Source organism: Agelaius tricolor, unplaced genomic scaffold (assembly GCF_023055355.1).
Source record: "Agelaius tricolor isolate 1412-34295 unplaced genomic scaffold, bAgeTri1.0.p SCAF_6, whole genome shotgun sequence".
Lineage (NCBI taxonomy): Eukaryota > Metazoa > Chordata > Aves > Passeriformes > Icteridae > Agelaius > Agelaius tricolor.
In genome coordinates, this window is record NW_027269266.1 from 19,205,795 (window position 1) to 19,221,979 (window position 16,185).

The window sequence follows — 16,185 nt, forward strand, 5'->3', positions numbered from 1 at the left end:
CATCTTTCCTGGACAAAGGAGGACTTTATTGGCACTTGATAAATACAGGAACACTACCATGTGGGAAGAGTTACAGTCAAATATAATTTCATTTGCTTGGAACGGATTTTATTTCGACTTGGAAAAGTTCAGTTCCTGCACTTTTAGTCCAGCTGTTTAGACTTCTGGAGGACAGATTTCCTTTTGATTTGAAATTGTTTTGTACCTATCAACACCAAAGATCCTGTACGTTTCTGTAAGGAGTGATGAGGGTGGGAAATAAAAAGCTTTGCTGTGTTAGAATAACCAGAGATGCTCTGTTGCACAATGACCTCCCAGGAAAGGGGGAGCTCCTTCAAAAAAATGCTCAGACATGGGCAGAGGGCCCTGTCTGCACAAGAAATAAATGTTGCTATGTATGTATGGAGAGTTTTTCAGGGCTGTGACAAATGCTAAAATGTTTAGCCCTGTGCTTATTCATTCTGTATCAAAAAGCATTTGCTTAGATTGAAAATACTGTGATAGCAGGCTTGTTTTAAAACCTATGACGTGGATATAGCTTTTCTTTAATTTTTTTTTTTTTTTTTTTTTTTTTTTTTTTTTTTTTTTTTTTTTTTTTTTTTTTGTTAATCAGCCTTCTTATAGATATAGTACAGGCTTGCTTAGAAATAAATTTGGAGCGTTGAAAAGGAGGAAGCAAGAAAGCAGGGCAATGGATGCAAGTGACACTGACACTTTAAATACTATTTAAATTTGTGATTTGGTTGTATTTCCAGGTATTGGCATCGATCACTAAATCCCAGAAAATTGGTGGAGGTGAAATTTTCACATTTGAGTAGAAACATGACTCTACAAAGAACAATGAAGCTCTACAGACTTCCTGATGTAAGCAGTATGACTTCTAGAGAATCCCCACAGTTATTGTGAGGCCCAAAATAACCTTCCATCTGTCTCTGACAGCACAGGCTTTTCTGTATAAAGGCAGTGCATGCAGGACATTAAAAAATAATCTCTGATTGATGAAAAGGACCTTAAGGGCTATACTAAACAGAAGAGACTATTGCTGGAAATCTGGATCTCTATGGAGAAAATACAAATTTTAACCTAAAATCCTTAAACAAAGGAAAAAAAAAAACCCAGAAAGCTTGACTTCACAAACATGTGGGATTGAGTTGAAGATGCATAAGACTATTCTTGGTATGTTTAATCTGATAAGAGATTACTGGAACAGAAAATCAGCAGTTCATGTCTTAACATTCTCAGAGAAGTCCATCAGCAACTTGGCTGATACAAGTGTATTGTTGATTCCACTCTAATTCACATTTTTTCTGTACTGTCAGAGAGTGTTGTTTTGCATTGAGCAAGCTCAGTAAAAGCCACTTCAGAATGTTGTGCACTGTTAGTTTGCATGGTCTAGTAAAAAGCAAGTATTCTGGCATAGCTAGGTTAGTAAATGGTTTTTTTTTCCTTATGTTTTCAGCTAATAGTTAAACTTGCAAAAAGCCTTAGGGTGCCTTTCCATGACAGGGCAAGTCACTGTAAATGCTATGTACTGTTAAAAATCTCATTGCTGTAATTAATAGCCTGTAGAATTTAGTCTGAGCTGTATGGCTGAAAACAATTTATTTGCTTGTAAAAGCCACCTTTTTTGAAGAGATTGCAGAGTATCCCTTACCTGTACCTTATCAATAAACCTCTCTTTACTTAAACAAACCCTCTCTTTTAGTTAAAACCAATACCTTATTTCCTCACTCACAGTATTTATACTGATTGATCTGATTTTGGAGAATTGTTTCTGTTGCTATCTTTGACTTGCTCAGAGATCTGAGCAGGAGGCTGGGCAGCCCTTGGAATAAAGCACGTGCCATGCCTTGATCCATGCTCCCGCTGCTATGGGAGAGCCTCGTTTCCTGCTCCGCCTGCCGCCACCTGTGCTGCACTCGCAGCTTCTCCCTTGTGTGCAGGGCAGCACTCAGAACCAAATTAATTGGGTTTTAATCTTGGGCAGCTAAATATAGCTGCCATCAAATCTTGAAGGCATTTTTAACAGGCTGAGGAGTGTAATTTACAATTTCAAGTGTAGGTTTTGGTGGCAGCTCTAGTAACATTGCTTATGGAAACAACTGAGGAAGTGATTAAAACATAAGGATCTTACTCATAGCTCCAAAGGTATAACTACAGAGAATCGTTGGAAATAGCAGTTGTATCCTGATCATTTTCCTTTATCATAAAACCAAGTTTTGACAGAGAAGTGAATTTTGGAAAGTAAGTAATATATCATTATCTCATCTATAAAATATAGCTAAGGCAAACATACACTGTACATAGAAGTGCAAATAGAAAATAGTTGTTCTCAAAATCAGCTTTTAAAACTAAGTGATGTAGGAGTTCATACACCTCAGAATTTGTTATTTTTAGGTTGGATTTGGGAGCTTCTCAGTGGAAAATAAAGATTTAATCTTTATTCTGATGTTTTCTCTTTAGGTCTTGTGCTTTGGGCTTATTTGGAGGCTTTTTTTTTCCTGAGAAAGGGATTAAGTGCTGTTGAGGGTTTTTCTCCTCAGTTTCAGGCAGTTATAAACACTACTGTCAAACAAATTTGTCCATTCAGTCCATGCTATCCTGTCCCTCAGCACCAAACACTGTTTCTTGCATTTTAACCTCTTTTCTTAATGTCCTTGGAATATCATTGCCACTAGGAGCTCATCTCCCTTTAAGAGAATTAATCATTCCTAATCACTTGAACAGCCTGAATTAAAAATGTTTTCAGGTGTAATAAATACTGTAATTAATAAATATCACCCTCCCTAAAGGCTGTGCATGTACCTATAGATAAAAAAAGAAGTGTTTTTTTCCTAAGTGTTTGATCTCTTGAGCAAGGACTTTTCTGGAAGAAGTAAAATTTGTCAGTATTTAAAGTCAGGACAGGAGTATGTTTGTCTCTGTTGTCTTTTCCTGGCCAGCTGAGATCCTGATGCTGAGATCCTGATGCATGATTACGTGCCCAGAGAAACAAATTTTAGCACAGTTCTGTACACTTCCCCTCACCTCTGGGATTGCAAATAGTCACTTACTGGTGGTGATTCTGAGCATTACTGGGGGGAAAAAGATCTTCCACCTCAGCTGCTTTTCCTCCATCCTTCCTGTATGTGTCAAGTGTACACCCTTCTGGAATGAGAGCATTTAAAAATACAGCTGATGTGCTGTTGTGGAGTCAAAATATAGTCCCAGGCTGCCTAGAAAAGCAGGAGGACTGAAATGTAATACATAGGCCAGAGCTGTGGCTAAATGTGCCTTGATTTCTCATCTGGCTGCTGACTCCCAGAGTGCAGGAATAAACATCTCCCCCAGAATAATGCCTTTTGGGCCAAGCCTAATCAGCTACACTCATTGCAGGCTTCCAGTAATCAAGTGTCTACCTGGCTGCTCTTGCCTTTTACTTTGCTATGATTAATGTGGTACGTGCCCAAGTATGGAGCTCAGACAGAGGAGGCAGGATAAATGAGCACTGAAGAGAGCAAGCATTAGCCTCCCCAAAAGGAATTATCCAGGAAGGCTGGCAAAAGATGGGAGGAAAACTTTAATCACTTTTGCTTGTTTAAACAATAATTGCATAATACTAGAAAGTAATTCTTTCCTTTTTTGATGTTTAAAGTCAGAAAAATATTTGTTAAAATAGGTTTTAATTTCAGACAGCTGTAAGTTATGAGAAGCTTTCTTGTTACCAGAATAGCAGTTGTGCCTGTGTAGAAGGTTGTTAGCAAGGAAGTTTACAAGTGCTAAAAAAAGGTAGAATCTTTTTTGTTAAATAATTTATAATTAAACTTAATCAGCTGACATTGATTTTAACTGTGATTTCCAAAAGTTTGAATTGCATGTGGTGTTGTCTTCAAATAACTTCTGATATGTAAGTTTCTTTGTTTTGTTTCCATGTCTGGGCCACATGTAGTTTAGAAGAAGATAAGAAATAGATTAACCTAAAAAAAAAAATAAAAATACAAACGGCACAAAGTGTAGGCAGTTGGTGATGGTATGTCTTTCTCTGGAGAAATGAAGCTGTTTCAATAATGAAATTAAAAGATTGAAGTGCCCCAGACTGTCCCAATAATTAGAAGAGAGGGAATTCTGATTGAAAGCTGTGTGTAAAATAGCATAATGAATTAGGTGGCTGGGATAAAGTAGGCTAATAATGAATGCATTATAGCAAGTGGAGTGACTCTGCAACCTACTTTCAGCCTTTGCTGTGTGTGCAGTTTTCCTTTTAACATCCTAACATTTATTTTTCTTTTTTTCACTAAGGCCACAAAGACTTCAGGTTTGAGACCAATGGAACAAAAAGATACTAAAGCAGTACAAGAATTAATCAATACTTACTTGAAACAGTTTAATCTTGCTCCTGTGATGGATGAAGAAGAGGTGGCCCACTGGTTCCTGCCTCGGGATCATATTATTGACACTTATGTGGTAGAGGTAAAATATGCACTAACATATATTAATGTGAGTGTCCCTCAGTAGTTCAGAGCACTCTGCACCCAGAGTGCCAGACAGTAGTTCATATCAGCATCAAGTTCTTGAAGTGCAGGCAGTATGAAATATGTGTGTTATAGGTAGAATTTGATACCACAACTACAAGCTTTGTTCTTTGTATTACATTCTCTTAATAAGAAAATGTTTGCCTGTGATAAACTGCAGTGCTCTTATAATAGAATATCTTAAAGAAGAATTCTGAAATATCAAAACATCACTATCTTGACAAGAACCCTGCATATTTTGAGATCAACTTTTCCACCTGCATTTCCTGATTCTTTTTTGCAGAGGTATGACATAATACTAAGCAGTGGTCTTCAAACCTTCTTTTCTAGAAAAAAGGAAGAAGTATGCCATGACTGAGATAAGGATTTGGTTTGGATTGGCTATCATTCTCCCAGGTGTACACGTTTCTGCCATACACCATTACAAAATTCTGTTTTAAAAAAACTAATTTTAGAGGCACCTGCTGGGGGAATTATGTTTTTTTGATGGTTTGCTTTTTTTTACACATTGGTAAAGTGTGGTTTTTTCCAGTAAAAGAATGTGTGTACAAATGCGTATGAATTAGTGTATATATGAATATATATATATATATATATATACATACATACACATCTAGCACCCCCACCCTCCAGAGAGTTGGTCATAATGCTTCTCTCAAAATAAGGAGTGCAGGAATAGGAGTGCATGTGAATTGTAAATCTCCCAGACATGTTTGGAATAGGTGCAGTAAAGCTAGTGGAAAGATACACCCTTCTCTTTGAGTCCATATAAAATCAGTTGTATACAGCATATTTAGACAGTGTATTACTTAGCTTAAAGTGATAATGTTATTTTCAAATGATCAGGACTAACATCCCTAAACATTCTCCTCAGAAAAGCCCTAGGTTGTGAAGCTCAGTGTTCCCACATGGTAAACTGAATTTGTGCAGGAGCCTCAGCTGAATTAGGGAACCTAGAGCTGCTGGAGATGAGTGGTCCTGCTCATCAGTTTTTATGATCCAAATTTAGCTTTCTGCTTTGTAGTGAGTCTAGTGCTCACTGGACTTTTCCATGGTCCAATTTATAGTCCTACCTTCTTTCTCCAGTCCCTCTTCTCCCTGCCCTCTGCCCTGCTCCCTGAGTTGGTTTTTGGCTTGCTTTGTGAATTGAAGCCTACAGGAGAGTTCACAAGCACCAGGATTAGCATGAATGTGACATTAACAGTGCCACATTAACTAAACAGCACAGTCTTCACATACTTGATTTATGCTGTCTCTTGAGCTATTTTTTTTACTACACAAAATGTAGGTTTGTTAGTGCTTAAAATCTTTTTAACACCTGGAGAAGCTACTATCAGACTTTTAAGTCATCTTTGTAATGTGCAGATCTAAGACCTTAAAATACTCTGTATAATTTATGAGTTAATATTTTTGTCATCCTTACTGAATTTAGTGAGTGACTCAATAACTTTTCTGTTCCTTGTAGTTAGTATTACTCTACTACAGAATCTGTACCTGCTCTAAGACAAAAGCTTTTTTGCATGTGGTAGGTTCAATTGCTTTACATTTTACTGTAGAAGTACTATTAATTTAAGGAGCCATCTGAGGTCCTTCATTAAACTCTAATTAGTGGTTACTAGTCATTCAAAAGTAAAGCAAACAAGCAAGAAGTATTTGTGTGTCTCCTTTACCTTATTTTCTTGGAGATACTCTGGGGAGTTTTTACTAATATGCTTTGTATACCAGCACAGTAGATTTTTTCTCTGTTTTTAGAAAGATGAGAAAAATATTCTTTGATGTGAATGTCATCAGGTTTTTAAAATATCTATAATATTTTAAGGATATTTTATTAAAAATGAGTTCAGTCAGAAAAAAACTTTGATACTTTCAGTGGAAGTGTGCTTTGTTAGCTTTGCCCATAGAAAACGACTGTTTTGACAATTGTTTGTCAGAATGTTAGTGGTGTAATAGACTAGAAAAATCTAAATGTTAGTTTCCTCTTAGCTAAGACTAGCTGCTATGCCATAGTACTTACAGTACTCAAACCTTGCTGCATTTATTGCTTTTGGTAGAACTGTCACATCAGCCTAACCAGTAACTGATTACTTATTAATGGACTTTTTTGTTTTGGTTTCCTATAGGGTTCAAATGGTATTTTAACAGACTTCCTCAGTTTCTACACATTACCTTCAACAGTGATGCATCATCCTGTTCATAAAAGCCTCAAAGCTGCCTATTCCTTTTACAATATTCATACAGAGACTCCCCTGTTGGACTTAATGAATGATGCACTCATTATAGCTAAATTGGTAAGTTGTAGGTTGGTTTTTTTCTGCTTCATTCACAAAAGTATTCCTAGGAATAGTGGCAAGGTAAGAACTGGAGTAATTTATCCATGCCAGTGCATTTACAGCACAGAGTGCAGTTGATGAGACATATACAATATATACATCAAAATATAAAGCAGTATGCTTGTTTTTCCTTTTTACTCTGAGTGATGCTGGGGAATGACAAATGCATAATATTTTCATTAGCTTGAACTGTGGATACACCCAAGAGCACACTGATGACCATAGTTACTAAGTATCAGAGGAATGAAAAGTATCACTAAAATAATTTCCCTTGGAGATAAATTCATATGCGCTACCAAATACATTTTGCTTTTTTAGATTATTTTTTGTTCCTAAAAAATTTAGAAATTTATTTATGTGAGCTTTATCATGTTGTCATTGCTCCATGTAAAGCTCTGTAGATGATGTCATGGTGTAGCTTTTAAGCATACACTTAGGTATGGAATTATACTGATAGATGCTTGGTTGAATGGAAGGGAAAAGACTATAAATTTCTTCTTAAACAGAAGAATTTTGAGAGTTTAGTACTGTCTAATGAAAAGCTATTTCTCAGCTCTTAGTGACTGTGGTTTCATGGGAGTACAGTGCTAACACCAGTGGCACATGCCAGCACTCTGAATTTGCACAGACCTGTTTGCCCTGGGTGGTTCAAAGCACTGCACAGGCTTCCTGTGGTCCATAGCACCCACTCTGCCACCATTCCCAGCAGGCTGCAGACACAGGAATGTTTTCTGCTCCTCCCTCCTGCACTGCTGGTGGTGTTAGAGCCTCCTGGGAGTGCTCCAAGCTGCCTGCACCTGCCACAGAGGTTTCTGTGCTGGTTCTGGATGAAGCCAGTGATGGTCTGCAGAGACTGTCTGTATTCAGACTTCAGGCTGCATCAAAGCAGCCACACAATCTTCAGCCTGTCTGTCCCAGCCACGTTCAAGCAGCACAGCAGCTGAGCTGCCATCTGTGATGGGAACTGCTTGCTGAGGCTTGTTAACCTAGAAGCAGTTCAGTAACTGTATGTCAGGGAAAAATCCCTGGATGGTTATGGGAAATATTGTTGTTCAGGCTCCAGAGTGATCCAAAAGGAAGTTCAGAGACAGACTTTGAGAAGCCAGTATTATTTTCAGAAGTGACTGAAAATACTGGTAATTATTCTTAAAAGTCAAGGTGGAAAAAGGTTGGTCTGGGTTAGAAGTGTGGCACAGGGAGCTGTGTGTCTGTCCATTCTTTAGGCTGTGTGTCTGGCCATTCTCTAGGCTGTGTGTCTGGCCACTCTCTAGGCTGTGTGTCTGTCCATTCTTTAGGCTGTGTGTCTGGCCACTCTCTAGGCTGTGTGTCTGGCCATTCTTTAGGGTGTGTGTCTGTCCATTCTCTAGGCTGTGTGTCTGGCCATTCTTTAGGCTGTGTGTCTGTCCATTCTCTAGGCTGTGTGTCTGGCCACTCTCTAGGCTGTGTGTCTGGCCATTCTTTAGGCTGTGTGTCTGTCCATTCTCTAGGCTGTGTGTCTGGCCATTCTTTAGGCTGTGTGTCTGGCCACTCTCTAGGCTGTGTGTCTGGCCACTCTCTAGGCTGTCTGTCCATTCTCTAGGCTGTGTGTCTGTCCATTCTTTAGGCTGTGTGTCTGGCCACTCTCTAGGCTGTGTGTCTGGCCACTCTCTAGGCTGTCTGTCCATTCTCTAGGCTGTGTGTCTGTCCATTCTCTAGGCTGTGTGTCTGGCCATTCTTTAGGCTGTGTGTCTGGCCACTCTCTAGGCTGTGTGTCTGGCCACTCTCTAGGCTGTGTGTCTGGCCACTCTCTAGGCTGTGTGTATGTCCATTCTCTAGGCTGTGTGTCTGGCCACTCTCTAGGCTGTGTGTATGTCCATTCTTTAGGCTGTGTGTCTGGCCACTCTAGGCTGTGTGTCTGGCCACTCTCTAGGCTGTCTGGCCATTCTCTAGGCTGTCTGGCCATTCTCTAGGCTGTGTGTCTGGCCACTCTCTAGGCTGTGTGTCTGGCCACTCTCTAGGCTGTGTGTCTGGCCATTCTCTAGGCCATGGTGGGACAGGTGAGGAGGCAGTTCCATGGTGTGACCCCAAGGCTTTGCACCTTCCCCTGCATACATTTCTCTCTCAACGTGAAATGCAGCTCTTCCCTTTTGAGCAGATCATCCTATATCCCTTGCAATACTGGGATTTAGACACCTGTGGATTTCTTAAGTACCTGCTGGGCCTGTAATGCATCATTAGATGCCTAATTATAGTTGCAGATCTGGCAGTTGAGTTTTACATGAGGAGAGTAAGGCAACAGAGGAGAGATGATAATGCATCCTATTCACAGCCTTTGTTTACAAACATGGTGAGTCTGGCTGGGATGGAGTTAACTTTGCTCCTTGCAGCCCATATGGTGCTGCTCTTTGTCACTGAAGCAGGGCTGATCACACACCAGGGTTTTGGTTGTTGCTGAGCAGTGCTTGCACAACCTCAAGGCTTTCTCTGTCCCCTGCAGTGAGGAGGCTGAGGGTGGACAAGAAGTTGGGAGGGGACATGGACACACCTGTCACAGGACAGGTGACCCCAACTAACCAAAGAGATGTTCTGCTCCACAATAAAGGCTGAAGGAAAGGAGGAGGAAGGGAGGATGCTTCCAGTGATAGCATTTATGTTCCCTAACAATCATTATGCATGCTGAGATCTTGCTTCCCAGGAAGTGGTTTGACATCTGTCTAGCAGTGGGAAGTAGTGAATGTATTCTTCTTTTTGCTTCCCTTGTGCCTTCAGCTTTTGCCTTCTCTGTTAAACTGTCATTATTTCAATTCACAAGACCTCTTACCTTCCTTCTATTTTCTCCCCATCCTGTGGGAGAGCAGTAAAGCAAAGGCTGTGTGGGTGTTTGGCTCTTGTCTGGGGACAGTCTCCACCACAGTCTCCTTTCTGTACTTTAACTCCAAAGCATGGGTTTTGGAAATACAAATTCAGCTCAGCAAATTGATTTAAGGTTTTGCATGCCAGCTAATGTTTATTTTTATCTTCAAATTACACTATATAAAATTAATTTAGAATTAGTTTGGCTGTTACAGGACAAAACACCTGACCTTCAAAGTAAAACCCGAAATTTGGAGTTGTTAACTTAGGTTCTATGCATTCTGCATGGAGAGACAGTGAGATTTTGCATCAGGAAAACCCCTCTAAAGCCCTGCATATTTTATTGTTGAAGCTGACACAAAGTTTCTAGATCTAGAACACAGGGAAGAAATTCTCTTCTGAGTCTGGTTAAGTGATCTGTCAGAGCTGCAGAGAAAGCACCTTGGAACAGAAACCTTTTCATCCCTCTCAGAAGATCCTAAGCTGAAACTAATCTGATATTTAGATACTGAATTAAAACTACATCTGTAGAGTTTTGTTTGAATTTGGAGTGTTTAATTGCAGACCTTAATGTGCTTGTATCTAGACTGTATCTCTATCCTCCCCCACTTCCTTTCCTGCCTTCTGAGATTGCTGTTACTGTTACTTACTTGGAATATTTCAAAATTTAATTTCAATGCCAAATGTCAAATACTGTCACCTCATTGTCTTATTTCTGCATGTTTTTCACAGCACATTTAACTTAGCATGGTGTCATCTGCACACAGAATGATCTTTGTGTAAGGTAGCAGGAAGCCTTATTGAACTCACTGTCTGTGCTTTGTAACTTTCTTTTAAATAGTCCTGATGAAGAGTTTAAGTGCTCTTTTTCTTCAAACCCCCTTTTTCCTAATATGGGATGCTCATTTAAAAGAAAAAATATCTATTTTTTTTTTACTGAGTAAAGAATGTTCCTTACCCCATCTTCTTGTGCTTAAGTAATTGAGCATTATTGTTTTGTACCTTTTGTCTTAAAAGTGTGTCATGTCCTGCTGGTGCTGTACCTTTGTGCTGTTAAGACTCCAGGAGCTTAGGACAGACTCCCTTGTAGTTAATTGCAAATAAATTGAAAATAAATGGATTTTATATCCACACCCCCGAGCAAATTCAGTTCATATGTGATGATTATTGCTGCAATGGCTTACCAGGCCTGGGCTTTAGGCTGCTTGTTAAGAGTTCCCAGTGAGGAGAAAGGATTTGAGTATGTGTTAATGGAGGAAAAACTCTTTGAGACTGATTTGGCCATGTGGCTCTTCTGAGACAAAAAATGTCTCTTTGTAGTGAATTTGGGAGGTTTATGAATGAGGATTTGGTAGAGAGTGCACAAGTAAGGGAGGGAGAATCACATGAAAGATTTGAGTTCTAAAGAGAATGGCATTTCAGAAAAGGACTAAATCACAAAGGTATGTTTATCATTAACAGAATGATAAATTGCTGAAAACCACAGTAACTGTATTATGCAGCTTCAGCTAGAATAGGCCATATGTGTCAAAACACTGTATGTGACTGTAAAAAATGCATGTCTCCAAGGGTAAAATAATGGAAAACTCTTTAGGCATTAGGCCTCGAAAATGGCTTTAAAATTTATACCCTTTTGGAGCTAATCTTCAAGTACTTGTGCATTATACTTTAGTTTTTATTGAGAAAATGTCATCTTATGGTACACTATCTTAATTAGGTACACAAATGTGTGTACCTAATTAAAAGACAAGATTTATTCCATTGTATTTTTTCCTTTTAATTAGCCTAAGTCTCTTGGATACCGTATGCCACTCTGTAAAGTATCATTTGTGTGTCACTTGAAAATTTCAAAAGTAAAATTTTAAAAATGTTTTGCTGTTGCCAGAAAGGATTTGATGTGTTCAATGCACTAGACTTAATGGAAAACAAAACATTCCTGGAAAAACTCAAGTTTGGGATTGGAGATGGAAATTTGCAGTATTACTTGTACAACTGGAGATGTCCAGGCATGGAATCTGAAAAGGTAAGGCAGAAAAATTAGTTCCTGAATTCCATTAGATGTAATGGTACATGAGTTTACACTGGCCAACAATGGGCAGAAGTTTTAAAAATACTGTAATTGGCCCTGTTGATGATCCATAATTGAAATGCAGAAGACTGCTGATGTTTAGATTTACTGCCATACTTGAACTAAAATACCATATTTTTCTTCTTCCTTTAGGTTGGTCTTGTATTACAATGAGAACGTTTATGTTTCTAGAACTCTTGAGGTCATCCTTTGAGTTAATTTGATCTCCATAACTCTTGAAATGGTCTTGTTCAAGAGGAGTAAAAGCACAACGTCAGTGATACTGAAATAGTCCATTAAATCTGATCAATGAAGACATCCACATGTGACCAAATTTATGCATTTTCAGACAGATCAGACGGTTCATGAAACTCTTCTATTGTCCATGAAAAGAATAAAAAGCACATTCATTTAAGTTTCAAAGCTTAGCTTGCACCTGGATGAGAAGAAGGTATTTTTTTCCACTCTGTAGAAAAGACTGTTTTGTATAAACTGAACTTCAGTGGTGGATTAGGGTACAAAAATATTTGCTATTATGTGGATGAACTGCTGCATTTCTATTTATTAAGTGGTGATGTATGTATGTCAGTGTAATAGAATGAAGGATACAAACTGGAGTATCTTTGCTTATTTACTTAACATGGATATCATCATTTGGGGGAAAATCATGAAGTATGATACCTTTGTAGCTCTATGAAAGTCCTGGATGTTTTTGTAACTGGAGCAGAATGACAGTGTACTGGTTTAACTAGTGCATTTGTTTCTCCATAAGCAACGCTGCCAAATCAATAAAAAATACAGATTTGTACTTTGATCTTCAATAGATCAGTGGATTGATTTAACAGTATCGCACTGTTCAGTGCAGGTGTTATCTGTGTTGCCAGAATGATAATACATTACTGTACTTAATTTACAGTTGTGGCACAATACCTTAGTTTTTCCTCAGTAGAATAACATCAGCCTGTGTGTAAAACTAAGAATTTTAGTAGTGCTATCAGGATATTTATAGTTTGAATGTTTTCAACGCTTCTGCGAAATTGCACATATTCCTTTGTCTACTCTGATTTCCTATGAAGTCTGTAATTCTAATGAAAAGTACCTTGTGTAAATATGTATTCATAAATTGTTCCTGGTAGTGTTTTTATCCTGACTTTGGAACAAGAAGTTTTGCTATATACGTGGCTGGTAAGCAGAAGAGAAATGCTCTGCCCTCAGTCCTTGGAAGTCTCTGTATTGCACTTCCTGAAATGTAGAAGGGCTGATCTTTGTTGTTGGGTGGAACTGTTTTAATTTCCTCATGAATGCTCGGCAATGGGAGTGGCTTCTGAAGCACTTTATATGCATTCCAGCATAGCGTCATAGCTAGAGATGATAGCAGTTCTTTCAGTTCATGGATGCTGCAGAAGCGTGAGCACTGAGAAAATCTGTGTTGAGAAACTGTTCTAGCTGAAAGTGCCAAATTGTGGTATAGTGAAGCCTCTGTGCTGTGAGCATCTTTTGAATGTGACTTGAATATCTCATGAAATGCAAATGTCTAATTTTCCTTTTAAACATGCCTGTAATTCTGACAGCAGATTTTGCTGAAAGTTTAATTCTGTACATGAAGATAAATTTGTCTGTTCTTCATAACTGTTAGCCCTACCCACTACCTTGTAGCAGTGGGGTTTTTCTTTCTTCCCGCTCCTTTTCCACTGTGTGAATGGTTTGTGGTTTGGTTTCTTTTTCTTGTTGAATTGTGGTGAGAGGATTCTGCCCTAGAAAGAGTGATAAATACTTTCCCTTATGCATTATAGCTGATTAAAGCATTCGACCTCCTTCAAACAAAGGAAGGGACTGAACGTGGTTTGTTTGACCCCTGGCTGTGCACCAGCTCAGGACCTCATGAATTTAAAAGGACTTCACAGGAAATCTCACAGTGCAGTTGGGCTTTACATCTCTGGCCACTCCTGATACCTCCCTCCTAGTAGCAGTAAAGCAGGTGGTGCAGAGACAGCTTGGACTCTGTGTGAGGCCTGAGCAGAATTAAGTGCCTGAAAATGTAATTGATGGTAGTGATACCTGAAGTGACAAGAAGGATTTTATCTTGACCCCATCAAAGACTTAAGTTTTTAACTCCTAGAAGACAAGATGGTGCCTCCTTGGCAGGCATTTTCATGGAGCACTCTGGGATGAGGTTCACCAAGGAGCTCAGTGTGTTCTGCTTCAGCTCTTAAAGGCAGAGCCTCCGCAGTCCTCACTCAGGGCTGCCTGAGGTGAGGTGGGACAGCAGGGCATAGCTCTGTCCTCGTAGCAAAGACATTCCTTGCTGAGACAGCCCAGGTGATCACAGCCCAGGTGAAGGATATGTTCATGTCTTCTGCCTTCCTTCCCCTCAAAAAATTGTGAGTGGAAGAAATGTTAGGCAGATGATTTCATTTCTCCTCTGAAATCAGAAGGCAGATCCTCCCAAGTATTGTCCTTTGTAAAACTGAGGCCATGATAGGACCAAGTATGTCCAGGTAGAAGACAGACATGAATGTGGGTTTCCTGCAGCCTGGCTTCTGCCTAAATCCTCAGATTATGGCACATGAAGGAAGGAGCATGGCCAGTCTTGTGCTCTCTTCTAGTAAAATAGTGTCATCTGCTTCTGAATCCAGGGGATAAACTTGTCTGGCTCCCTCTGCATGTTCACTAGGGGGCTGGTGGGCAGAGACATGCTCCTATAGAAGCTGTGCAGCACTGTAGATGAGAGAGAAAATTTATCAGCCAGAGCATGAGGGAAACAGGCATCTAAGCCTGAGTGTTGGGGCAGCTCTTGAAGAGTTCTCTTCATGGACTTGTGTGTGTTAAGCATGGCCTCTTCTCTCCCTGCTGAGTGCTCTTCACTTGTGGTGTTTAGCTGAAGTATCACAGCATCAAGAGGACTTGAATCTTGAAGGTGCCCCAGCCTGCACCCACATAATGACTCCGGAGGTAAAAATTGTGGCAACTTACTTTGACTTGCTAGGCAGGTACTAAACAAAAGGTGAATATGTGTGTGATCTGTGTGGGGCCACTGTCAGGAGCTCAATAGGAGGGACCATTCCCTTGTTTCCAAGGTTGAACCTGTGTGCATTAGTCCTGCTATGAAGGTAAGACTCCTCAGAACCTAATAGGTGTTTGCAAAGGCTTGGCAAATGTAAAGCTTGCTCTACCACCTTTCCCACCTGGCTTTTTAAACATCTGTTATTTCTTTCCCAAAGTAACTTCCTATCTGCAGAGGGAACCCATATCCCTGAAGACAAAGATAGACCTGGGCAGGCAGTGAAGTGCTTGAAAGATGATTGCTGTTTTTATGTTGTTTACCAAAGCTAATCCTTATGCTCTGTCTAAATGCTACAACTCTTATGCTATGGTTAGCCAGCCTGGGAATGAAATACACTAGTGCTAGCATGCCTTCAAGTTTTATGCACTCAGAAATCCAGAAAAAGGGACTTGTATAAAGGACTGTGAAGCAAGGCAAAGAAATCTCACCTCTTCTTGAACCCTCAGACACGGACAAAAATTGTAGCATTTAAATGCCGTGTTTAAACTTCAAGGAGCATCATGACTACACAATCACTGCTCATTGCTACTGCCTGTCTTCATAGTTGGTATCATGAACTAAAGCAATCTCTAAATAAATTCAAAATACAGATGAGCTATTGGATGGCAATGGAAGTCTGGATTAACAAATCTCTGAAAAATAATGTAAATTTCACCTTTTAAGGAACAAAAAAAGTTACTCAGTTAAGGTATTTTATGCTTTCTTCTACAAGTAAATTCCTAGGCTGTTGATTGCCTGAATTGCAGTGCTATTTCCCTTCCTTCCTATCACCCTCATTAGAAAATTGTTCATAGTCCACTGTAAATTAAGGGAAACTCAGAAATTACATTTTCAGTCTTGTAGCAGTTACGGTTCTCATTTACTTTATATAAAACAGTATATGGCTTATGTCAATTTCCTGGGAAATAATGTTAGATTTCATTTAGAGATCTAATGGAGTTTAGGTTTACATTTTCTCAGAGGATATGTGTTAATAGTTTGCATATGGAAGTATTTTTTTTAATACCGCAGCAGTAGTAATTTGGATTTGTATTTGGAAATAGCTTTTCCTTCAGCATACCATGCACCAGGAATCAGGTGGAACCCAAGTCTGCATACATTTGTGACCAAAAACAAGTTGTTCAGCAGAACAAATTATAATAAGAGTTCAAAAGGGAAGTCTGCCTGTGCTATTTACTTGAACCCAGCTTTAAAAGACTTATACTGGCATGGACCTTTGTTTAAATAAACTTTCAATTTTGGTATTTATTTGTTTGAGTAATTATACTTAAATCTCTTTTGCTTAAAGCATGTTCATCTGTGTAAAAAGACAAAGTTGATTTAATGCTTTGTATTCATTCCAAAGAAGTATAAATTATGTCTTAAAATTGCTTTGGCATG

General features: G+C 39.2%; 1 protein-coding gene across 1 annotated transcript in view; it reads left to right on the forward strand.

Moving 5' to 3' along the window:
• Positions 1 to 16,049, forward strand: part of NMT2 (N-myristoyltransferase 2) — a 35,720-nt gene extending 19,671 nt beyond the window's left edge. The window contains exons 8-12 of the mRNA XM_071428925.1: positions 756 to 864; positions 4,279 to 4,449; positions 6,632 to 6,799; positions 11,559 to 11,696; positions 11,895 to 16,049. Of these exons, the coding sequence (XP_071285026.1) occupies positions 756 to 864; positions 4,279 to 4,449; positions 6,632 to 6,799; positions 11,559 to 11,696; positions 11,895 to 11,915 (607 nt within the window). The 3' untranslated portion in view covers positions 11,916 to 16,049. The remainder of the gene's footprint in view (positions 1 to 755; positions 865 to 4,278; positions 4,450 to 6,631; positions 6,800 to 11,558; positions 11,697 to 11,894) is intronic.
• Positions 16,050 to 16,185: the final 136 nt, after the last annotated feature.